Source organism: Leptonotus elevatus, chromosome 4, assembly GCF_054856555.1.
Source record: "Leptonotus elevatus isolate MCC_2025b chromosome 4, RoL_Lele_1.0, whole genome shotgun sequence".
Lineage (NCBI taxonomy): Eukaryota > Metazoa > Chordata > Actinopteri > Syngnathiformes > Syngnathidae > Leptonotus > Leptonotus elevatus.
The window spans coordinates 15,267,556-15,292,671 of NC_141242.1; the positions used below are offsets into that span (position 1 = coordinate 15,267,556).

At 42.5% G+C, this 25,116-nt stretch overlaps 1 protein-coding gene across 2 annotated transcripts in view; it reads right to left on the minus strand.

Moving 5' to 3' along the window:
• znf423 (zinc finger protein 423) overlaps window positions 1–25,116 on the minus strand; it is a 129,648-nt gene that overhangs the window by 43,903 nt on the left and 60,629 nt on the right. The window contains exons 4-19 of one of the 2 annotated variants that reach the window (XM_086073439.1): window positions 23,095–23,272; window positions 22,843–22,967; window positions 22,205–22,286; window positions 22,014–22,089; window positions 21,630–21,910; window positions 21,268–21,551; window positions 20,801–21,181; window positions 20,093–20,271; window positions 19,310–19,849; window positions 19,066–19,216; window positions 17,546–18,091; window positions 17,279–17,463; window positions 16,662–17,074; window positions 15,903–16,116; window positions 14,202–14,286; window positions 10,512–10,532 (exon numbers count right to left, since the gene is read on the minus strand). In XM_086073439.1, the coding sequence (XP_085929565.1) occupies window positions 10,512–10,532; window positions 14,202–14,286; window positions 15,903–16,116; window positions 16,662–17,074; window positions 17,279–17,463; window positions 17,546–18,091; window positions 19,066–19,216; window positions 19,310–19,849; window positions 20,093–20,271; window positions 20,801–21,181; window positions 21,268–21,551; window positions 21,630–21,910; window positions 22,014–22,089; window positions 22,205–22,286; window positions 22,843–22,967; window positions 23,095–23,272 (3,741 nt within the window). The remainder of the gene's footprint in view (window positions 1–10,511; window positions 10,533–14,201; window positions 14,287–15,902; window positions 16,117–16,661; window positions 17,075–17,278; window positions 17,464–17,545; window positions 18,092–19,065; window positions 19,217–19,309; window positions 19,850–20,092; window positions 20,272–20,800; window positions 21,182–21,267; window positions 21,552–21,629; window positions 21,911–22,013; window positions 22,090–22,204; window positions 22,287–22,842; window positions 22,968–23,094; window positions 23,273–25,116) is intronic. The other variant, XM_086073440.1, reaches the window with a different exon arrangement.

A 25,116-nucleotide genomic window follows, 5' to 3' on the forward strand; every position in this document is an offset into this window, starting at 1 on the left:
TGCTTCAACGGATACTTTACCTGTTTACTGCATCACGTTGTTAGGAGACAGCAATTATTGCTTGTATTACACTAAAACGATGACTATGTTGGTAAAAAGGGGAATTTCCAGTGCACAGTTTTGTTTTGGTGTCTGTTTAGCCATTTTTCCCCCACCAAAAACAAATATTAGAGTGAAATTTCTAAAGCAAATGGTGGGCCCGTTTTGTGTGTGAGCGTGTTTATTTGGGTGCACATATTTGTGATGGTTTGGCTGTATGAATAATTCAGGTCCATGGAGACGACAGCCTGCCGTGTTAATGAGGAGGACATGCAATGATACCAAATATCGCTGGTGGGAAGCTATTGATCCGATAAGCCATTTGTCCAAAATTTAGTCAGGAAATCAGAGCTCATACGTCCTTTACAGCAATACACTGATGGGTAGACAGAAAAGCACATGAGCACACTGTTGATTATGCTGTTGAACGTTTGTGTTTCCAGGAGAGCCATCCACAATATTTCAAGATGGCTCTTTCCAATGACAACAATAAGTTCTGAATCTGAATAACGTTATCATAGCTACATCTATTATGTTGATAGTAGACTATAAATCACTGGGCGAACAATTAAAGTGTCACGGGTAAAGGTTGATAACAATGAAACCATTTTAAAAAGTTCGCACTAAAATTGAGTAGGTCTTAAAGGATTGCGCGAGAGACTCAATAGCTTGAGCAGCAGTCATTTATTGACTGCTGCTTTTTAGTTACCTGCGGTGCTAAAAGCATGGATATGTATTTTTAAAAAGTGTGGGAGGGGTCTCTAGACACCTTTCACAAAGCCCAGTTGCTTTTGGCACTGCGGTAAGCCTAGCACATAATGGCATTGGGAGTCAAACACGCAACACTGTAGTGAGCCACCACAGCAGGTCGTGGGGGAGCCTGACACTCACACCCACGCAAGTGCCTGGAAACTAATCATACTATGAAGGCACAGTGCAGGACTAGGTATAATTAAGGGCACACTGGCACTTGCCTCCAACATTTTGGCTGGCAGGTAGTAGAGGGTAATCAATTCAGCACCCCCATGTAGGACTCAGGAACAATAGTGTGCTTTTGGGGGAGGGTCTGTTCACCCATGCAACTTTAATTTTAAGACCTGCTTCTCCAACAACCTACTGGAACCACCTGGAAACCTTAAACTTAAACATAAACCTTCTCTCCCAAGGAACGGTGAGGGTCAAACAGTGGGTCCGCCGTGAGAAAGATTGGTCACTCATATTAAAAGACTGCCCAAAATTAAGCATTAATTTCTATGAACAGTGTACACATAGAACAATTATATACAGTGTGTGTGTGTGTGTGCGTGTGGGTGCACGCATATCTCCAGGAAGCATGACTCGATACGGCGACGGTTTCATTTGAAAGTAGCATGATTAATTTCTGTTCGACTGAGTGAGATTACGATTTGATTCGATACGGTACGGCTCTGTTCAAGGGGGTATGAGGCAATTACTTTTTTGTTGCCATTTTATATATATTTGAATTAGCTTGTCAGTACTGTAAATGTGCCATTTCCTTGTAAGATATATTTGCAATAAAAGATGATTCGATACGTATCTAGATCAGTTTAATGCGCTCGCATGATCTTTTAAATGGACACACCAAATATATTTGTATATATTTATATACACTACCGTTCAAAAGTTTGGGGTCACCAAGAAATGTTCTTATTTTGAAGATAGCTTGAAACTCATCAGAAATATACTTTTTACATTGTTAATGTGGTAAATGACTATTTTTGCTCCAAATGTCAGTTATTTGGTGCAATATCTACATAGGTATATAGAGGCCCATTTCCAGCAACTATCACACCAGTGTCTGAAAGTACGAGCATCAGAAGGTTAATGGATATTAGAAAACCCTTGTGCAATAATGTTGGCACAGGCTATTCCATGCAAGAAATTGCCAAAAACCATAGAATTTTCTGTTTGACCGCAAACTTTTGAACGGTAGTGTATATCCACTTCATTCTTGTCTATCATGCCATGTTGTTTGTGGTTCAATAAAATAATAATAATTCAGAACAGTGCATGTGGAACCTTCTAACATTATTTCCTGATAAAAACTCCAGGGGACAATGAGGACTTAGCAATTGGACATTAAATTATCTTGCAGGCAACCAAAACCAATTCCAATCAATGCACCTTTCCGTTTTAGAAGCAGTGATGCACGGATACATTTTTTTCCAGATTAATTTGGAAGCTGAAACATATTAATTTGCTGTGCTGTAGCTTGCTCGAGGAGGCCGACCAGAGTGCCAACATGAAGTCAATTGCTGGTCGATTGCCTGTGGGGGGAAATGTTTGACTGAAACACAGACGCTGTCTTGATCAAGATGATCAAGACAAGGGCATATACTGTATGCAAGACCAGCAGGATTATTTAAAAGTGAGCCGGGCAGTTGCATCTAGGACACATCCGACTCCTCAACTATAAAGAAAAAACATCTGGATGGTATCCAAAAGCACCATGCATCAACACACACTCGCACGCACTCTAATGAAGCCCCGGTAGTGACGAAGAGCAGCAGGGAGCAGCGCGGATCGCCGAAGACAAGTGTGCGTGAGCTTTCGTCACAATGTGTGTGTACGTTCTGCGCGAGCGTGCGTCTCCGGCGGGATAATTATGGCGCTCCTCGGCAGCTGAGCGTGCCAGATGTACTGGGAGACGGAGGAGGTGGGGGAGGAGGGTGAGGAAGGAGGACGAGGAGGAGGTGGTGGTGGTACGGCACAGCGCAGAGAGGGAGCACAGCACCGGGGGCGATGCAGCAGGGAGCATGCAGAGTGTTACGTGAATACATGTGTACACATGTTGTCTTTCAACGCACCGACGTGTGTCCGTGCGTCTAGCCGGGAACGCTGGCAGCACCGTGTGTTAGCCCCAATAAGAGAGCATCTCAGCGTGTGTATTTCCAGATGGATGTCCGTGTTTGTACACATTAATGCGCTATGGTGAGTGTGTGAGTGTATTTGGCACAGACAATTTTGTTGCTTGCCATCCACCATTAGCAGGCTGGATCGGTCGCAAATGAGATGCTCTCATCCAGGACAAATGCAAGGATGAGAACGGATAGAGAACATGAGATTGGAAAATGGTTGCTGGGGAAAGAGATCTGGATTCAAGTCTTGGGACCAGCCTCTTGCACAACAATGAATCAATCAGGAGTTGTCCTATGCCCCCTTTGTCCCCTGATATCTTAAGTCTTTGGCATACTGAAGCAATTTTAGAGAGGCTCATTTGTTTCCTTTTTTTTTTTTTAAAGGTTGATACTGTAAAGGCCATTTTCTAATGAAACATGACAGTGTCCGACTGCAACAGTGTTGGAGATATTGAACCCCACCAGTTTCCTATGCACATTTATAGAACCCTCCTACTGTTGTTTTCTTAAGATGGAACTCAGGGGCAGTAGATAAGAATGAAAAGAGCAGAGGTCCCAGACTTAAACCCTGTGGAAAACTATACGTTCCTTTACACATTCATATTGCACATATTTGTTCGACCACTTTCTTTTTTGCTCAACATAGATAGTAACTATATAGGTAGTAACTAACCCCTTGGGTTCAATCAAGCCCAGGTTAAGAACCACTAGCAAGGTCTAAAAGGCATACCTAAATACTACAGAGAATGTGAAAGAGTTCATGGATGAATGGACAGAGCATAATCCAGAGATGAACGATACACATCCAAGAGACTATTCGGCTATTCCACAATGACGTTTGAAGTCGACTAATACGGATGGAAACTGGTGCATGTTATGTAAATCGTAAGAGCTGAGTTTCTGCTTGTTGTTCATGTATTTGCTTCTCTACAAAAATTCTGTGTAAGAGCTGTAAATTGTCAGCAATAACAGATTATTACACCAGATTCTCTCCTCGTTTTAAAAAATATATAGAATTACAGTGACCCTGCAGTTGTGTAATTGTGAATTGTTGTTTGAGATCTATAAGTTTCAACTGTCTACAAGGCGATGAGGGAATCTAACTGACTGGATTTTAGGGGTGTGCATCTCTCAAAAGAAGATTCTATACGGAGAAAAGATTGTAGGACGATTTGATATGAAAGTTGGGTTATTCAATTTGGTTCGACTCAGCAAGATTACAGTTTGATTCGATATGGTACGGCTCAGTTCGAGAGGGTATGATGGAATTATTTTGTTGTTGTCATTTTACATACACTTGAAAGAACTTGTTAGTACGTTAACCCATTAAGTGTGACCACGCTTCTACCGGGAGCACACCTGCGCTCTTCTCCCTTTAAACCCGGGAGAGCGGATATGTCATTGTGTTGTGTTTTTACCAATTCTTGGTTTCTTATCCGGTGAAATGCATCAGAATATGCACGATAGGGTGACGTGGGCCTCATAGCATGTCCTGGAATTTTATTTGAGCGTTTATGGTTGACGCAGATTCGCGGGAGTTATTAAATAAATTACGCTTATGTTTGACGACGGCGCGGGAGGAATTCGAATCAGTGTAACAAGTCGACAGTGACATACTGCTAAGAAATATGTTCATAGACAATGAGGAAATTGAAAATTTTGACGGCTTTGAAATGGACGACAAATAATTCCCCCGATCCCCCCAGGTTATTCCAACTGCGCTCCAGTGTTGAAAGTAAATATATTTGGAGTTATACACCCGCAGATGCGACATTTGTTTGTTGATTTAAAAAATATATATGGTGAAGGTTTATAATAATAACGCCACAGGAGTAAGCTCTAAAATATTTTTGGAATTATGTTTCTATCTGCTTCAGGAGCTGAAATATCAATTATTTTTTTAATATTGTTGAATTTTCAGGAAAAAGACTCAAAAGTTGCTCAGCGCTTTAGGCCTTAATGGGTTAAATGTGCCATTTTCTTCTAAAATACATTTCTCTCCAATAAAAGACGATTTGATGTGTACCTCAATACAGTATATTTCAAAGTAGGGCGGTTGAATTTGGTTTGATACGAAGCATCCTTTAAATCAAAAAACTATTTGTTACTCTTCTACTTGATATATAGCGATGTCCGACATTTGGACAGACAACTGTAGTTGAATGTATTTTGGTGTAATGATCTGGTTTTCATATAAATATTAACTGTATTTACGACTTCACTACTGCATTAGCTTTACATACAAATTGGGGTTACGTTAGACGGAACGGAACTCCTTTGTAAAATGAGTGTTAAGAGAAAGCCTGTTAATGAAAGCGACCGCACAGAGAAAACAAAATGAGAAGAGAGGAAATAAAAATTCTAACAACAGCTTAGAACAGCAAAACAGAAAGTAAGAGATTGTCTCCTCTGGTTGGCTTTGTCACCTCGCTCACCCGGAGGGGCCCAGAGCAAAGCACCATGGGAAATTACTGAAACCAGAACGCATTGATTTATCCAGGATGATGTGTGTGTGCGCGCACATGTCACACAAGGCCTGAAGAGCAATAAAGAGAGCAGCCTGGTCGACATCTGCTTAGAGACAACAGATAAGAGCATCAATGTACTGTTATTTTTCTCTTCCTCCATCTCCATCTTGCAATCTCCAATCCAGTGCTGTGTAATTAAGAGTCAAAGACGACCCTCTTCAACCACTCCCAGCATGCCTTTGCATTCCATCTCCTACTGTGCTGGTGCTGCTATTTTCTTCCTTCTCTCTTTATGGGATGTGCAGCATATTCTGACGCTTGCCTTGAGCACAATTTCAGAAGAAGACTGTTGTGGATCAACAGCTTGTTTGGAGATAACCGTTAGTCTAGCTCACTTAACTATTAGATAAGTCATATTCGTAAAACATCACTGAAATAAGCACCGGCAACAGATTCAAAAATACAATGTACACTTTGCATATTGGAAAACATCACAAAACCTCAGTACATCTCTTTACCAAGGCCAATTTAAAACATGACATCATGCCAGATGTTCAATATAAATGGTCAAAAGACCATGAATGCTTGGCACCATCCACCTATCACTCTGCTGGTTCAACCAAGGCTAGCTAGCAAGGTGACCCTGAATCCCAGTCTGTGTGAGTGTGCATATGTAGTTGTGTGTCTGTACTTATAGGCATGCATGTGTGTGTGCGTGCGCTCGATCCCTGTAATTAACACTGGCCATTAATGAAGTCCAGCTGCTCAGCAAGAGTACTGAGTGCCAGCCAAAACCTGCCACAAATCACTCCCCTCCTACCTCTGTACAATCCATCCTGCCCCTCATTCATGTTCCTCACTCAGCTTAACGTTCATAAAGCTGATTCCCTTTATTGCATTCTCCGTTTGTTTCTCTCTCTTCTTTTTTTCTCGCACAAGGACATGAGATAGCACTTGACACAGTTTGCTTTGGTTCATTTGTTAGTTAGCAGGATGATACAAAACATACAGAAATGGAGACAAGTGGGGCAGTGACCATCCAAATCCAGCAGATGAAAATTGACCAACAGCTCACTGAGTGCTCCTTTAAATTTGTTGACTATTAGCATACGGTTACTATTCTGTTTATTTACATAAAATATTAAACAAATTAAAATTGCATTAAAGTAACACAATTTTCTATTCCTTTCTATTCCTCCAGTTTCTAGTTCCTGATGGTAAAAGCGCCACAAAAGTCGTGAGTACCGGTATCTTAAAATAAAGCCGGGTATCGACCCAGTACCGATACCTGATATTGGTACTTGCCCATCCTTACAAATGAGCTCAAATTATGACTTTGTCAAGTCTTTAATCATACTGTATTTAAAAGCCCCCGTTGTATAAAGGGAGATTCCCTCACATGCAAATGTGCACGCGAGTGCACACACCCGTCCCACACCCACACAATGACTCCCCACCAGCTGTGACAGATGCACCTGTCACGGCAGAAAATGAATTCAAAATAGTTAGCAAATTAAGCAACGAGTTAATTGTTGCTTGGCCTCTGTTTATGAAGCGCATAAAGGCAAAGCGTCTTGCAAAAGAGAAGAGCGAGAGTGTGTATTGTGCGTATGCCTGTGTGTGTTTGTGTGTAATTGTTGTTTGGCAGCTGGTGCTGCCACACCTGGACAGCTTGAGTCAAGCACGAGAATACAAAGGGGGAATGCAGGTAGAATAAGCTATACAGTAAGTTGTAGATATAGCAGGCCTGCAGTATAAGCAGGAAGCACAGGCAAAGTGCAAGAAAATACATCAATCACGCAAACACACTACTTTCATATAAAAGTTAAGTGAAGTGCTGCTGTTTGTGCAAATATCCTCCCAGGAACACGCACATGCACGCGCCAGCACACACACAAACACCAGACATGACTGTTGTGAATGTATCCCGCTCATGTCTCTCTTGTCTATTTGTCAGGGTGTCCTATTAGGTTTCCAAACAGCTTGTAATGACTGGTAATAAACAGCAGAAGAAGGAAATAAATCAAGCGAGAAGACGACAAAATGAGCTCTCCGGGGGGCCTGCATGCTCCCAGTTTTCAAGACACAATACAAACACACAAATAGAGACACTGATAACATGGTTAAAATCCATTCTATAACAGAGTAGATTAATTTCCAGGTAACTTTTCGCAATTATTGTGACAGTCAAAGTGGAAGTCAAATGATGACTGTTTCTTGTCGTTTTAAACCAAATGGTGAATTAAACACACCTAATAATAAATATATCATCAAGATGGCTAATTCTATCACAGCAAAATCTCAGATCTTATTTAAATTACTATCAGTCCCATTTCGTCTTTCATCCTCTCCTTCATCTGGCCCCTCTGTGATCCTCCCTTTCCAGTCCCTTGTCCCTTCATCATCACTCCCCCCCTCCCTCTGGTGTCACGGCTCGCTGGCTCCAGGTGGCGAGGGAAGAAGGGAAGAAGGGATGTAGGGAAGGATGGCTAGATGGGTAGATAAAGGGACGGATGAAAGACGTGACAGAGTGGGAGGGTGGGCTGTCATCTGCTATGTTCATACCATCACAGTACCAACCAGCGTCAACATCCCTGAGCCTTTTTCTTTAAAACATAACCTAAAAGTTAAGATTATACAAGCTTCTTCTCTGAATGATAAAAGCCCAAAATGTAAAATGATTAATCAAGTTAAAGATGCCGAACTTTAGTTCTGCATAGTTCAAAATTGGAGCGTTCAAATTCCAGTATTATTTTTTGGGGGAGTTGATTTTATCTCCCAAGTTGAACGGGTGAGTAGGTGCTGAGTTGATCACATATAGCGTATTTCCACTGGACCCACGCACACACTGTGTTTCCACCTCCAATGTGCATCTGGGACGCTGGGCGGAAGTAGCGCATAACCGGCTGCGACGCAATAGTAGAGTGCGGGAAACAACACATAACCAAAACACGGAAGCCATGGAGGACGACGCTGCCCGGTATCGGTTGCTCGTTCTGTTTTTTGTGGTGCTTCAGATGTGGCCTTTCTTCAGAGCTCGCAACGCAAGAAGGATCGCCGATAGGGCCGCGAGCAGCTCCGCATGGTCCACGGTCAGCTGTAACGGAAACGCTCGCCAACACTGTGCTGTCTTCGCACGGTGCGGTGCTGGGCTCCAGTGGAAATACGCTAATAGTGTTAGATTAACTCCTTGGGGTGTTAGACAGAAATGCATGTACCACATATTTTTTGTTACATTTTTCCTTCCAGTTCCAGCTCTACAGCCATTGTTACACTTTTTCTAAAGTTGCTATAACTGGGGCAAAAACACGAAAAACGAACCCCCCCCCCCAAAAAAAAGCCAAGGAAAAAGTAAAAACACTCCCATCCATTATTTATTTATTTATTTATTCAATAGCTTGTTGGGGTCCCGGGTGAGCTGGAAGCTATCAGAGATGACTTTGGTCAAGAAGCGACGTACACCCTGGTCTGGTCACCAGCCAATCACAAGACTCATACAGAATAAAACAATCATTTAGAATCACATTCACATCTATGGACAATCTAGAGACTTCAATTAAGCTGCAAGAAAAACGATGCATATTGCAAACGCCACACACAAACTGTGAGGCAGACATGCTTGCCACTAACCCACCATGTTGCCCGCAAAACATACTTGCTGACATCCCGTAAGACGTCAAACATAATGACAGCAAGACATCCGAGTGCCTAAAGTCGCACGACTTTAGCAAGAACGTTGGCCGTTTTCCAAATGTTACATTCTAAACCTCCCAATTAATTGACTGCCGCAGTGAGGGCAACTCGGGGTCAGTGTGTGAAATGCTTTTAATGCTTCCATCTTTTAAGAAACAACAACTCATTTAAACACATCCACAGAGACGAGACATTTCCTGTGGCGTTTCAAAGTCTCTCAGACTGGACGCTTGTGCCTATGATGGGATTAGCCATGTTCCTTAAGTACCCTTTTTTCTCCCCCCCTGTTTATTTAAGACTTTAGTCAGCTTTGATACTTGCTGTTGAGGAACGTTGCCAAATCTCCCTATACTTGTTGTGATATCAATTTCATGTAAGACTGGTGAGCCTAAGTGTTTTCTTAAGTACAGAGCATTAGTGAAGTCACACACCGAGAGAAAAAAAAAAAGGGCAGATTAGTCTAAGGCTTATTAGTTCAGGTGCGGCAGGGCAGAAGAAAACACCAATGCGTCTGGCTGGTAGCAAAGACACACACACATGCGCATGAATGAACCGTGTGCCACATTATCCACCTCCTTTCACTCTAAAAGCTTCTTACGCGCCTCATTAGCGACGCAAAGTAACCAGGCTAGATCTTGCTTATCAGGACACACACATACAAATATATATTGTTGAGTGTATTCATGCACAAGTGTAAAGAAGGTCATGACGCACGGAGACACCCGCTTTACAACCGCCACTGGGATGGCTGCTTAAAGCAGCAGCCAGACATTACTAGTGAAGCGCTTCAGCGATTTCAATGCGGGCTAATAGACTGGCTGACTACCGGTTGACTGCGGGTTTACTGGTCTGAACTTGCAACAGCATAGAAAACAGCCTGCTGGGTTTATTTAAGGGCTTGTTTCCCACATAAATGTGCAAAAAAACTGCAGTCAACGTCACATGTCAAGCATGAAGCCATACTGGAAGGATGCACCCTAGAGTTACGGGTGATTAGGAACTCATCAGGAGAATGTGATGAGGTAAGGGGAGTTAATGTAAGAACATTAATGGAATACGTTAATGAAAATAGGTAAGTAAAGCTCATCCCGAAGACACATCATTAGCGAGCGAGCTCCACTGGGAACCCTTAGATCCAGGTGAGTGGACATCCAAATAATATTGTGTGGAGTGGGAGGGACAATGAGGCATGCAGCTGGGATCGGGAGAGTGGACGTGAGGATTAACTGTGCCAAAATGTGTCCCTCCCCCTATGTGTTGTTTTAAATTACACATGTTCCATTACTGTGAACATTCTTTAGTATTTCTGCAATACTTTCATCATGCAAATTGTGCATAGCAAATCATAAACTGTAAATGAGATGCTGATGGGCAGTGAGGCAGCGGAAAGCTTGCTGCCTTGCTCAGAGTGTGAGACAGAAAGGGGACAAACCTTGCCGACAGGTGGGCTCTTCTACAGGCCATCCCGATGGCAGGTGGGGTTGGGGAGAGTGGAGGAGAGAATGGGCACGGTTAGTAATATGTACTCTTAATGGTGTGAGAGTTTGTCTGGGGGTGGAAGGAAAGGGTTGACCAAATTAAAGACTAGTCATCCACATACAGTACACTGCTGTATATTATTAAATTAAAGTGTGTCCAGTGGACTTCAGAAAATCACAAATTCCCATCCCAGTTTTAAGCCTTGGGTGCCCCATTTGAGCCCCATTTTGCCAGCCCCATTCTTTTGTCCCATTTTTATGTATGTCCGGCATCTGACTTAATTCTTGTTGTCCAGTCAGCAAGCCAATTGGCAATCACGCAGCTGTCAGAGCGATTCATACAATAAACAAATTAAAAAGGAACTAAACAACTTCCTGCTTCCGTTTCTAAGAATCATGGGAAATGTAGTCAGAAAAATACAAGCTGAGCTTTTCTGGTGGTGCATTTATAGTGTGGGTTGCGAGATATTTATAAATAAATAAAATAAATAAATAATGCTATGGGTAAGAAGCAAATACTGTACTCACTCTCATTCGGTAGTTGACTCGAGGTGCGTTTAATGACCACTCAAACATGACATCTTAAACATCCATAGAAACACTCAATGCACAAAACAGCCGATGACTAGTAGGTGAGGACATTTCAGGTGGTACGCAGAAACATTTTGTAATTTATTTGACGGACCAAAATTAGAAAAGACGCAAGTCAACTCAAGTTGCCAATTTTCTGGGGCGATAATTACATTGCCACAACACCGGGGCCGAGCAAAAAAAGTTGGATAATGGTGAGTGCATTGGCTTGTGTAGCGCTGTTGAACTGTTAATCAAGATAGCTTTAGCTATGGCGGTAAATATGGTGCAAAAGTCATTTGTACCCATAAAAAAAAAAAGTACCTGTTGTGATTTGTATTTGTAAAAAGAAAAAAATGTACCCGTAAAAAAAAAAGTGTACCTGTAGAAAAAAAAGTTAAGTAAATCCTTCTCACTTGATTGGTCAAAATGACCCGGCATTGTGACCAGCGTCCGCCCCCTTCTATACGAGTACAAATCAGCAATCCGCACAAGTACAAATCAGCTTTGCTCCATACTTAGCCAGATATTTGGTGCAAAAAGTCACGTGTCAACTTGACAGCAACAGAAAAAAACACTTGTGACTCCTAGTGACGACTTCTTCGACTACAAGTTCTCATTTCCATAGGTACAAATCAAGACTTTTACAGATACAAATTTACATTTATTCTTCAGGTACAACTTTTTTTTTTACAAGTACAATTATTTTTAGTTACATATTACGACTTTTACAGATAGATTTTTTTTCTTTTTTTACGGGTACAAATGACTTTTGCACCATATTTATCTCCATATTTAGCATTTACTAAAGTAATAACGCATCCACCGGTCTCCAGACTGACTAGCGATTTTGTATTTTTTTTTAGCAAAAGTTCCTAGTGAGAATTTATTGTATATTTGAATTTTCAGCAAAATTGTAGGGTCTCAGTTTATAATTTCGAAAATTACCTGGTTGAAAATGATTTAACAGGAAAACAGGAAAAGCATTTTGTCTGAAAAAAGCGCATTTAGTTGGTAGTTGGCCTTATCAAAAAACAATGGTCGCAATCAGTATGCTAATTGGTGACTCGCACTGATTAGAGCCAGCAGAAGTGGAGAGCGAGCGTGTAGCTCAGTATGTGGTCACGGAGTGCATGTTCGGAACAGACACGGCTTCATGTTAAGCATGTGTATTGCAGAGAGAAGGAGCGAGGAGGAGCAAATATTAAGAGTGTGTGTAGACGTGTACGGGAGGTCGGACCACATGCTGGGGAATTCAGACTGAGGTGATTAGTGGGACATTAGTGGCTGCATGCAACTCTCTTGGAGCATGCAGTCAAGGACTAATTCTCCCAACAAGTTTTTAACCAGCAAAACTGTAAAATAGGTTCTTGTCAAAATGAGTCAAACTTGTGCCGTGAGGGTTCTCTTCTCGACAAGACACACTGGACCTCTCATTCCTCTATCAGCTCGAATGTTGTCTCTTTTCCTCTCTATCTGACAGCGTAATTAACAGGGCCGCGGGAGGCATCATGCATTACCCATGGAGCCATGTGACACTCACATTACTGGCCTTGATCTTCTCTCCACAGCCAGTCAAAGCTTTGATAAGTACAAGTATGAGTTACACATATGGCTTTTTTCATCAGTAGGAGAGAGTAGCTATTGAAAAGTTCGAGTAAACCGTAAGGTCTGCATGAGTTCCGTTGCGTAAGTACATGCTATACGTCATAACCGAGCGTAAATATGATCATCTGTTATGTGATGCTGGCCAGTAAGCAGGGAAAGAACATAAAGAAGTTAAATGCGGTCAACATCACTTGAACTTGCGGTCTGCCAAAATGTAATAATAGGAACAGTGCAAGCTTCCCAGAATAATCTGCCTCAATTCCATAATTACTTATTAGGCTTTCATGCAATTAGCATGTTAATTAACCCAATACTACTACAACCATGCGTGGATGTGGGAGTGGTTTAAATGGGGGAAAAAGGAGGGAAGTGACAAGATAATGGAGAGAGAAATGAGTGTTTTTAGAGAGAAAAAAAACAATGAAAGAAATGTTGCGCTGTGGTGCAGTAAAGAGTCCACCACACAGACAGAAGTGGACGGGAGAAGATGTCATGCAGGCTTTTGTGAATCAGAGTGTAGATGGTTATGTGTCAGTGGGAGTGTGTACCACAGGGGAATAAGTTAGTTACTCCAATGGTAGGTCTACAACTCGCGTCATGTCTGGGGACATTACTGGAAGACGCTGAGCGTACGAACACCCACAGCTTCTCTCACACAGGTTGTTTTTTTTTTCTTGAGAACCGCTCATGATCCACCTCGTTAATCTCCATGACGACAGAGATGCTAAAGCAGCAGTTTTAGTTTCAAGAGGAGAAAAGTGTTTTCGTTAGTCAGGGTGAACTCATAAAATAATAATAAAAAAAAAAGTAGACTTCTACCTACTGAGGGCAATTTCACTTAAATACCCACGGTCCTTCGATACACAGATTAATTATTAGGCTTCTTTTAATTCTTCACTTTTTATCTAGTGGCTAAGCTTGCAAAAGTTCGACAATGCAGCAGAAAGCAGCAGTCTACATATGCAGTGTCAACTTGAATCTTTTAGATACGCGTAAAACTAAAAGCAGAGATTCACAAACTGAGGTGCAGCTCAATTTTTATTGAGTTGTTGATTGTCAGAGTGAAATGCTCTCAGCTATTTTATTGATCATCAAGCAGGCACAACATGTCTTGGAAAATGTATTTTTCTAAATACATGTCTGTTGTCATGGTCCAGGTAATTGTTGATTTTATGACAATAAAAAACTCCTTGAAGGAGGAATAACATTTTAGATCTTGAGCAGAAAAGGTTTGGGAAACCCTGCAATAGTTATCAGCCGTGTGTGTGTGTGTATGCGTGTGTGCGGGGCTGTTTACACAGCGGAAACATTGTGGCAATATTAGACAAACACAAGAGGGAACATGTTTCATTGTCATTCATTGTCATTAGCCAAGACTGACGTGACGCACACACAAACACACGCACCCACACATTCCCGCACACAATGAAAATAATAACAGAGGGGAGAAGATGCGCCTCACTCACCGATCATGTGATTTGCAACATGAATCTGGATCTCTCGCTCCGTCTCAAATGTCATTTGGCACTTAATACACTGGTAGGTCTTTTTCTGTGAAAAGCAAATACAAAAAAGTTTTTCTCTCTCTCTCAGTTAAATAGTCAACACTCAAGCATCCATTTTGCCACTTGTTATCAACTGAAAATGACATCCCAGTAAGGCTGGGTAATAAACCGAATTAATTTAAGTAATCATCATTTCAAAACTCGAATTGTTGAAAATGTACTAAATCGTGAAATTGAGGTGCATATAAATAAATACACTTTTGCATTCTTCTGGGTTATTAAAAGCTGTTGTTCTTATGTGCTGTTACTACCAAATGTTATTGTGAGTTGTAAAAGTGTCAGAATGATGGATGGGTGGTTTTAAAAAACGTAGCTACCAACTACTTAATTGTAGCATTTAAGCACAAACTATGAAAGTTAAAACTGATTTAGAATCTGTATACATTATTGTTGTCTGAACAATTTGCACAGGTATTATTTTTGAATAAATGAAACCTTTAAATAAATGTTTGTTGGGTTTATTGGATTAAAATCGACTAAAATCGTAATCATCCAGAATGAAAAAATTTGATTTTATTTTTGGGCCATATCCCCCAGCCCTACAACACAGTTGCTCAGGTCTAAGGTAATAACAACCAATCACGGCCTGTTTTCTGAGTTTGGTCACGTGACATTGGCAAGCTGAGTCGTGATTTGTCGTTACCTGAGCCCTGAGCAACTGTGATGTTTTTTGGGGTTTTTCAGTCGACAGCAAGTAAAAATGGGGGGATTTTGCTGCTTAACTCATATTCCACAAACCCAATGTTAATCATAATACCATGTTTAAACTAGTGGGGCTAAATATAACATATTATTGTAAAGAAAAGTTTTGGGTTCACTTCCTCTTTAATCCTGTGATGGCTGTGTTGTTTTTGATACATCAAAAAAACATTTCTCATTTGAACAAATTGCCAATAAGCATATATTTGTAAACATGCTAAGTCACTCATGAGCTTTCGAACTAGTACAGGCTAAAGCAATGCATATCAAACATCACACAATCCCAAAACAGAAACAGAATAATGGGAAGAAGAGATATAAAGACACTAAACAGTTGGACAAACAATGCTCTAAAGAAGCAGAGGACCTGTTTACTCATTCATTGCACACAGCAATCACTCATGCACAAACACATCAATACACAAAGGCCCAATACCATTGTGTCTTTGCTGTTCGCACCTTGATAGACATGCATGTGCACGTCCACACACAAACACACGCCCACACCCTATTTGGTCCTCTCTGTGCTGTCAAGCTACGCCGAAACAAAGGTGGAGGACAGCTAGAGGGTCCCTGAAAACTGCCTCCCACGCACACACATGCACACGCAGGAAAAAACACACTCAAACACAGACATGCGGCAGGTCCCAGGGAGCCTGACTGTCAATATCAAGTAGAGCACACAGCTCCCATCATGCCACAGCACACCCCAGCCGCAGGACCCAGTTGGCAGCCCCCTACACTTACACACGCAAGATACAGAAAACAGCAGCGGTCCAACAACAGCAACACTTCAGTTATGGAGGAAGGTCCCCGACCGCATGACATCACCTCCCAAATTTACTTTTTTAAAATGTGTTCTCAAATGAGTTGTAATTGTTTCATCACAAAATCACATCTCACCTTGAGAGCAGGCGAAGCCTCCGCCTTCTTCCCCGCTGAACTCGTTTCAGGGCTGACCTCGGGGTGATCGGTCTGGACGTGACTCTCTAAATCCTCCAGGCTTTCAAACTTCACCCCGCACTCGGGACACCTGAGCCCAGACGCAGGCTTCTCTCCCTGCGTGTCCCCGGGTGTGAGAGCCCCTCCTTGGTTCGGGCTCTGGCCATTAGTGCCCCTGATGGAATTGAATATCGGATTTTCTCAAGTCTTTGGATTAAAATTGCTTCATGTTTTGATGTGTAACAAATCCAGATTTAAATGCAGGGCTCCAGACTAACTTTTTTTTTTTTTACTAGGAGCATAGTGGCTTCTAATCTGAAATTTTAGGGGTGCAAGAAGATTTAGAGGCAGACTAAATTCCACTCATTTTCACTATATTACTGATAAATTGGCTGAAGTGTGGATCACAGGTTTGTCAGCAAAACAAAATATTCAATAATAGAAATTATGAAGGAAAAAAAAGAGCAAAGTTGTCCTGGTGTTAGTCACTGAATGTTTTAAGTGTACTGTGTGATTTTTCTCCTATTTGTCTTTTTTGTCTTCGATTTTTTTAGTCTACAGCACAATGTTGGACTGGCATGTACAGCCAACTGTGCAGTCTGGGAAATTCCTACCTAGTACATTACTGCATTTTAATGCAACCTTGAAAATCTTGTAATAGGAATATCAATGAGCAAGACAATAACTATAACATTAGAAAGCACTGTTGTTACTTGTTACCTGCTCATGCAGATGGCGCAAAGTCCATAAGGCAGGCCGTTGACATCCAGCTTCACCAGCTCTCCTTTGTTCTTAAACTCCTTTAGGCAGAAGGCGCATTTATACAGTTTGTGATGCTGCAGCTGCCCGTTGGGGGAGGAAGAGGCCGAACCGTTCCCTGCTCCGTTCCCAGCGCAGCCTCCGGTTCCGCCAAGACCAGAACCAGTGGAGAGCTTCTGCATGTGGAAAGTGCCGTGGATCTTCAGCTCCAGGGTGGAGGTGACGGTCTGCATGCAGACGACGCAGCGGAAGCCCGTGAGGGAGTTTCGGAGGTCAGGGTGCATCTGGCAGTGCTCTATAAACTCCTCCTCACTGTGCAGGGGCATTTTACAGATTCGACATGTTCCTGTGTCCAGGCTTTTACTGTGGGTCACCTGTGAAGGGTAGAGAGAGTGCATGGGAAAGATGTCATTATATTAGAGCGCAAAATAATGATTAGGAGACTTTTTAAATCAGACAGGGAGATTTTTGGATAAAATGGGTAGATACTGAAAGAGATCTAAATAAATGAAAACACTTAAAAGCTTGCAGTCAATTGTTACATATACAGTATTAGGTTATGAGCAGCATTTGTATACCTTGTGTTCTGTGAGGGTTAACAGAGAGGGGAATCGTTCGCCACATATTGGACACATGTAGTGTTTGGCAGGGCCGCGGTGCGTCTGCGCGTGCTCGCGGAGCCCCGTCTCAGAGAAGAACGTTCTGGAACAGATGTTGCATTTGTGGTTCCCCTTGATGAAATCGGCCTTCTTTTTACGCAAACCTGGTAAACGTTCACAATTGACAGAAAGATTATTGAATATACTCATAAACTTTATGATGATGATACATATGCTTTAAGTTACCAGCATCATCATCTCCCGGTCGGATGTTATGATCACGTAGTCGGTGGTTCTGCAGAAGGGACTCCATGGTGTAGGCCGCGCCGCAAATGTCGCAGGCGTACATGGGCTCAGAGTTGTCCAGTTCTTCCTCACCCCCGCTGGCTTCATGGCTGTTGGCCGTATCTCCTCCTACCCCGGCAACACTGTTCTTCAACAGCATGTTCTGGAGGTCGGCTTGCTCGGCAGCCGCCACTGTCGTTCTCTCCCCGGCACCTGCACCTCCAGCGCCTGCGCTTCCTCCTCCTCTCTTGACCGACTGAGTCAGTCCATTCGGTGTGCCGTTCTGGCTACTGCTGCTCCCCGTGCCACCTCCGTTGCCAGTGATGCTGCCCCCGTCGAAGATGCAGTGCTTCTCCCTGAGGTGTCTTTCTAGCAGTGAGATGGCGTGGAAGGATTTGCCGCAGAAGCGACACGTGAACTTTTTGCTGTGAGTGGTGATGTGACACTGGAGCTCCACCTCCGTTCCAAACGTCTCGCCACAGAAGATGCACTTCCTGGGCTTGAGACCTTTGAGACACAAACCAGATTACAGTGTAGATATATACAAGGAATGTTCAATTACACTTTTTTTTTCAAACTGATACCAGTATGAGTACTCACCTACACGTGACCAAGTACTACTAGTACTTTTGATACATATAATCCCCCCCACAAATTTTATAGAAAAGACCTATATATTCCAACAATTTTTCCTTTAAATTGCATGAAATTAATGGCAATTTTCTGTTATTCAAATTTCAAATTTATAGTTCCAGATCATAAAAGTGCCATAAGAGGGCGACTAATACTGGTATGGCCCGATACGATACCGTGTCTCGGTACTCACCCATCCCTAGTATTAATAGTAACAATTTCTAATAATGTATAAATCTTTACGACGTCACAAATGATCCCCTCAACTTATTTTGTGTCATTTTTCTTCGACTAGAAGTATCAACCTTTCTCTCCAGCTATAACTTCAGCGGCTTAAACAAGGATACAGGTTATTGCTAGATTTTGCCAATTCCAGCAGTGTCACGTTCACATCTATTCTTAGCTTCTCTTTAGTTCCTCAAAACGGTCATTACTGGTCATCAAATCTTTGATGAGCTCCGTTTTTAAATGTTAGCTTTTTTTTTTCATTATTAGATTTGCAATCATTTAGATCGCTATTCACAGCTGCTTTGCTCATGCGATGTAATGAAATCGACTTTGTTATTGAAAAAGGCAATATAGCTGTTGTACATGAGCTTAAGTGTACATTACAATGATGTGGGAGGAAGAAAGGCGATCAAAGCAGTACTTTTGTTAGTGTGTTGCTTTGCGCTGTTTCCACTTGTGGTTAATTCCTACAGAAAGGTTGACAGCTTTATCCCTTGTATTTGTCTATGCATGAAAAAGAGGGGGTCATTGTAGCTTATTCAAGTCAATAGAGTGAGTAGTATGGTGAATTTGTGAAAACAATCCAGCTATTTCCTTTCATTGTATACTGGCAGGTGTACCTGCTCCAAGCCCCCCAGGGAGGCCTGACCTCTGGCCCACGTGGTTATGCTTAACATGGAGCTGAAGTTCTGTCTCCTTCCTGAAGTCCCAAGCGCAGGCTGTGCAGCGAAAAAGCTTCTTTTCATTGCTGTGCTTCACTGCTAAATGAACCTAAACGACAAATAAAAACCCAGTAGCTTACACATAAACCTAATCAGGCAGGTCACTTAGTAAGGAAATGAACATAAACTGTAGCTCCTTCACCTGTATCGAGACCTTGGAGTCAAAGACCTCCTGGCAGAGTGTACAGTGGTACAGCACAAACGTGTGCATGTCCAGCAGGTGCTTCTGCAGGTCATCCACTGAGGAGAACTGCTTGTCACAGCTCTCACACATGTACTGAGTCGATGTGGTCATGTAGTGCACAGTCAGGTGTTGCAGCAATGCCTCCTGGGATTCAAAGTCCTCTTTGTTGCATTGGGGGCAGGACTGGCGCCTTAGTAGCATTTCCAAATGGGACTTCAGGTGGGCCTGGAAGCCCTCGAAGCTGGCAAATCGCATATCACACTGGTTGCATGGGTAGTCCCCGTTGCTCCCTATGGAAGGCGTGGAGTCCCCTCCCAGTCTGTGGCGTTTCGGGGAGGAGATCTCCACGTCAGAGGAGGCGGGGCTTAGGTCAGCCACCTTTGCCTGTCTCTTGTTGTTAGCCAATGGAATGTTCTTGTGGTTCTCCTTTATGTGCTTGGTAAGCTTGAGGAGTGAACCAAAGATTGGTGAATTGGTGCAATAGGGGCAAGAGTAAACCTGTGTGAGGAAAATAACCTTTTATTGTCCTTAAAAAGTAAATACATATGTCTCAGGAAATATATCTCACATTATTTATTTTATTATTCCTACGAGGTAAATTAATATGATTAAGATGAGCAGTTACAGCGCATTTAGTGGCCTACATTATATAATTTTTTTTAATTGTTGCACTATACTCAAACTGTTAATTAAAAAAACTCACTAAGCACGATTTATATAAGTGTTTTTCTACTTATTTACCTCCATGAATGATTGGGATGCAGACTGTAGCACAGGGGACTCCAATTTGGCCACCGCTCCCCCAGCTGCCCCGCATGCCACAGCTGAGGTGCAGTGAGTCTGTTGAATGTGTTCCGTCAACGAAGATTCTGTCAAGAAGCCCATGGAGCACTGGTTGCAAAAGAAGGCATGGTTCCCTTCTGTGGTGGAATAACACAATGTTACTTGTTACTCGGGTGTGTTTCAATATACTTGACTTATAAAAATCATTCTGATTCTAACAATTAAGATGAAGAAGCATGAAAATAAGGGAATAATCTCCCATGTATCCCATGGGAGTACTAGTGTAAAATAGACATCAATATTTTTACAACAAACATACTAATTTTGGCATTAACTTTCAAGCTATGCTTTGCATCTTCATTAGAGATGATCATTTGACAAAAGTTCCTTGAGTGACATTTGCGAAATTGACAATGAATTTGTGTATACATTTAAAAAGCTTCTATTTTGACTCAAACATCCATAGCTGATGCCATGTTCTTGGTGAAGTGGCGGTGGTCTGCTGTATCAATCACTCTAAAAACAGCCAGTAATAGTCAGCTTTCTGGGTCCCCAGTTGCACCCTCCCTTCAGCCTTAGTTGCTTCAATAAGTGAACCATCAATTCTTAATGATGAATGAACTGATTATAATGCCCATCCCATCTTAATGATCATATTTGTCTTACCTAATGTGGTGGACCCTGCCATAATCCCCCCAGGCAGACAGTGTGACACTCGAATGTGTTCTTGCAAAGAGTTAATGTCCCCAAACATGTCAGGGCAGTAGTTACAATGGAACGCTGTCACATTCGCAAACTGCAGAATGGGAAAAGCTGCTGCTGCCGGACTTGCAGTTCCTCCGCTGGAACGGTGAGCTTTGCGCACATGCTCATTGAGATTGTAGAGCGTCGGCAGTGTGTCCAGGCACAGCTGACACGTATGGCTCTGTTGTGGTTTGTCAGCATGGATAGTTTTTAAATGGATCTCCAACACTGCTAGGCTATTGAAGTCTCTCTTTGAGCAGTAAGGGCAAGAGTATGTCACTTTAGCCCAGTTTCCTCCTCCACCTGGGGAGGTGGACAGTTAAACAGATATACAGTAAATCGACCTGAGCATGTCAAAGCAGTCTCAGACACAGCGGCTCAAGACATACCTCCACCCGGATGCACTAAGCTTATCCCCATCTCTTCCCCACTGTCGTTGCCTCTTCTGCGGCCTCGTTCACTGCCCTGACTGGGCTTGAGGGTGGAGTCGGGGGTGGATCCTCTCTCCAGGCTCGCACTGGAATCTGGAGTCGCGGAACTCATTGAAGCAACGCTCCCCAGTGCAGGGTCAGGACTGGCAGCGCTGTGATTGGAAGAGTCAGGTTGGCGGTGGCTGTCGAGGTGGCAGTAGACATCTTCAACTGAGGGGAATTGTTCCAAACAAACGGGACATCTGCAGATAAAAAAACAAACAAACAAACAGACATCAGCGTATTGCTTGAAAATGGTGAAAAGGAATGCTCTCTTGTACTTGTGTTTGCGGTTGGCATGCTGCGCGTCAATATGAGTGAGGAGTGAGGCCTCGTCGAGGAAGATCTCCGGACAGTGGATGCACTGCAAGTCGGCTCGGTCTGACAGCTGGGGGTGCCTGGTCAGAACGTGTTTCTCCAGCTCATCCGTTTGGCTGAACGTCTCCTCGCAGTAATCGCACATGTACAGGTCCTGCTCCAGGTCAACATCGCCTCCAGCTCCCTTTTTGCCTCCGTCCTTCTCGCTCCTCAGTGCCAGGTGCTCTCTGTTCTTGCGGTGCGCCTGCAAGAGAGAGAAATCAGTCTTAAAAAAATGTATCTTGAAATGTGTATGTATTAATGTCAATGATGATACAAAAATCATAAAACAAGACAGCGCAGTATACCTGCATGTGGCTCTGCAATGATGAAGTAGACGAGAAGCCCCGTTTGCACACGCTGCACTTAAATGGTTTGCTGGAGCTAAATGTGCGGATTCACAAATTAGACTCAGGTGCAATCATAACTAGCAATATCTGTCAAACTTTAATGAACATATGTAAGGGCAATCATCTCAAATGCATAATAATACTTTTACCTGTGTGTCTTGAGATGGATCTTCAGATGGTCAGAGCGGGAAAAAGCAGCTTCACACTCTTGGCAACTATACTTCTTATCTCCTGCATCAGTAGACAGTTTGAGAGGGGATTATTAACACACTTCCGTTGAAATAAAAAAGCAAATAAATGAAGGTACAAAGAAGAGCTCATTTGAAACTAGCTGTCCATTCATTTCCTTTAGTGTTTATCCTTGATGTCTGTGAGACCCTGAAGGCGTGATGATTTGTGATTGGATGAGTGAGTTAGGGGGGTAAAATGATGTGATGAAATAACCATCGATAAGCCTGTATGGGTTAAAATTCCGAGGGTTTTTCCAAGTCGGCGCATCAAAATGAATGTGAAAGGAACATTATTGATGAGAAGAGTAGTGTGGACAGTAGAATAGGTCAATGTACTATAATCAATCTTTTTTTTTCCCACGTATTCACTTGTTACGGATTTTGCTCATTATATGTTTATTTATTTTATTTAGAAAATGAAACAAACATTGCTAATTCTATTTAATTGTTTACGTTAATGTGATTTTCACAATCTGCTTAAATCACCAATGCTAACCTCCATTTGTGGGATCATACAAAAAAAAGCATAACAGGCGTGATGTGATTTTTGTGTCTACCTGTGTGGAGTTTGACATGGCGGTCTCTGCTCCTTTTGTGTTTAAAGAGACGGCTGCAAAAGGTGCACTTGAATGGCAGCTTGTCACTGTGGATCTGTTCGTGGCGCTTCAGGTAGCTCAGCCGGCTGAAGATGAAAACCCAATAATGATTCATGTTTCCATACTTTTACAGTATGCTTATTTGTCTATGTTCAGGTATAAATTAGAATACTGCTTTTTGACTGTGTCAGTGGGGAGTCCAAATTTTGCCACCTGAAGGACTTGTCGCAGAACTGACACGGGTATGGCAGACCTGCACCTCCTTCCTCCTCGCCGCCGGTGGCCATGCCGAGGTCACAACAGCCGTCGGGCATTTGCGACGGTGACCCCACATCTTTGCTGGAGGGCGAGGAGGGCACCCAGGACAGCCCCGCTGGGTCGTCATCGCCATCTGATTGAGAAAAAAAAGAGGGGAGATCGTGTTGTTTTAAAAATACTTCAGATTGATGCGTTGCTAAATAGGAAAAAGTACATAGCCACAGGATTTCCCCCAAAAAATTGCAATTAGAGCACAAGCAGAGAGAAGGGGTAAAACAGGGAGCATTAGAATGATTAATAAGAAGTTGCATCTTTCTTGGAAGGCAAGAGGCAGCCTGTGGGAGTTCTCAAATGAGAGAGAGGCTATAAACAAAAAAAAAATAAACACATTTATCCTGGTTACACACACGCCTGCAAACACAGAAGGCAAATGAGGGTGGCAAAGATAAAGAGAAAGAAACAGAAGAAAGACACATACTCCAGCAGCAGCAGCAACATCTAAATAGAAGGCTCCAAGAACTATGTATCCCCGACGGGGCCCAGAAATAAGGACAGAGTGTATTTTCTCTCCCTTCATCCTCCCTCTGCAGCCATCCCTCATTCCATCCCTCCCCTCCCAGCCCTCCATTCATCCCTGAGGACCAGAGATCCGCCTCATCATATTTTCATTAGGGCCTTGGCAGATTGAAACGTCTGAATAGCGATTAGGAGATATGCAGGGCTGGGAAAGGCTGCTTTACTCACTCCCTATATCTCTAATACATGCTAACATTGCTCTTTTTCGCCTCTCCCTTGGCTATGCAAGAGGTTAGATCCTGTGCAGTTTAGCACAGGGGCAACGGCAAGGCCGCGGCTTCTTTAATAGACACTTCAGGAAAAAGGTTTGACACGACAAAGAGGGGGCTGAATAATGCGCGCTTGTTCCGCTCGCCTTGGCGTGCTGAGCAAAGCAGCGCAGTGAGGCCATTTAGCATTTGCAAAATGGATAGAGCAGACGTCTTCGTTTCTTTCATCTGATTGCTATGAACTGTAGACCGGCAAAGAGGGGAAAATAAGAGAATGAAAGGTGATTAAGAGAGAAGTCACACCAATATTACAGCAAAGCGAACATGAGGCCGCATTGGTGGCGACATGTCGTTTCGCTGGATAGTTTTGCAAATCGTACCGGCACGCACCGTTTCACCTCAACCAGCTACAATCGTGCTTGCTTGTGTGTGTGTGTGTGTGTAGTCTACTGTGTATTGCATTACAGAGAGCGCCTGGAAACAGATTATTGTGATGAATCGATTGCCGGGAAAATGTAGGCACAGCGACGAGCAAATAGAACTCTGCAAGGGGTGTGGGTGAAAAAAGAAACTGTAAAACCATGAATTATACATTTAAGTAGAAAAAAAGCTGAAGAAGAAAAAAATATTAAGGAAAAAGATCAGATAGAGATACAAGTGAGTGAATCAAATTTTCAAGTTGAGATAAAAATATATTAGTAGCCTATATTACTTTTAGTCATCATATTGCAAATACAAAACTAATCCCAAACCATAAACACAGATGCAGTGGTTATAATTTGTATTCTTAAACCTGTTCATGAATCCATCCAATCAAAACTACAAGACGGGACACCAGCTAAAATCCAAGTCATAAAAGCTAAAAGCAAACATTTTAGTAGTCGTGCACATTCCAAGATACAATAAAGGAAAAATAAGCACATAAAAAAATAGTTACTGGAATTAAATTGGAAAGGGAGTCACATAACGCTGGATCCTCACTTTAATGGCCCTGTCTCTCAATCTCGGTATGTAGGAGTCAGAAGTAATGGTCGGAAAAGCAGATGGAGTAAATGAACTCGTTTTAAGGCAGTTCAAAGTGTGAGTTGGTGAGGATGTAATGTTTGTGTGCTTGTTAAGTAGGAGGAAGAAAGACGCGAAGAATGAGAGGGACTGAACAGAGATGGATTCGGTCAGAGCATGAGGGAGAAAT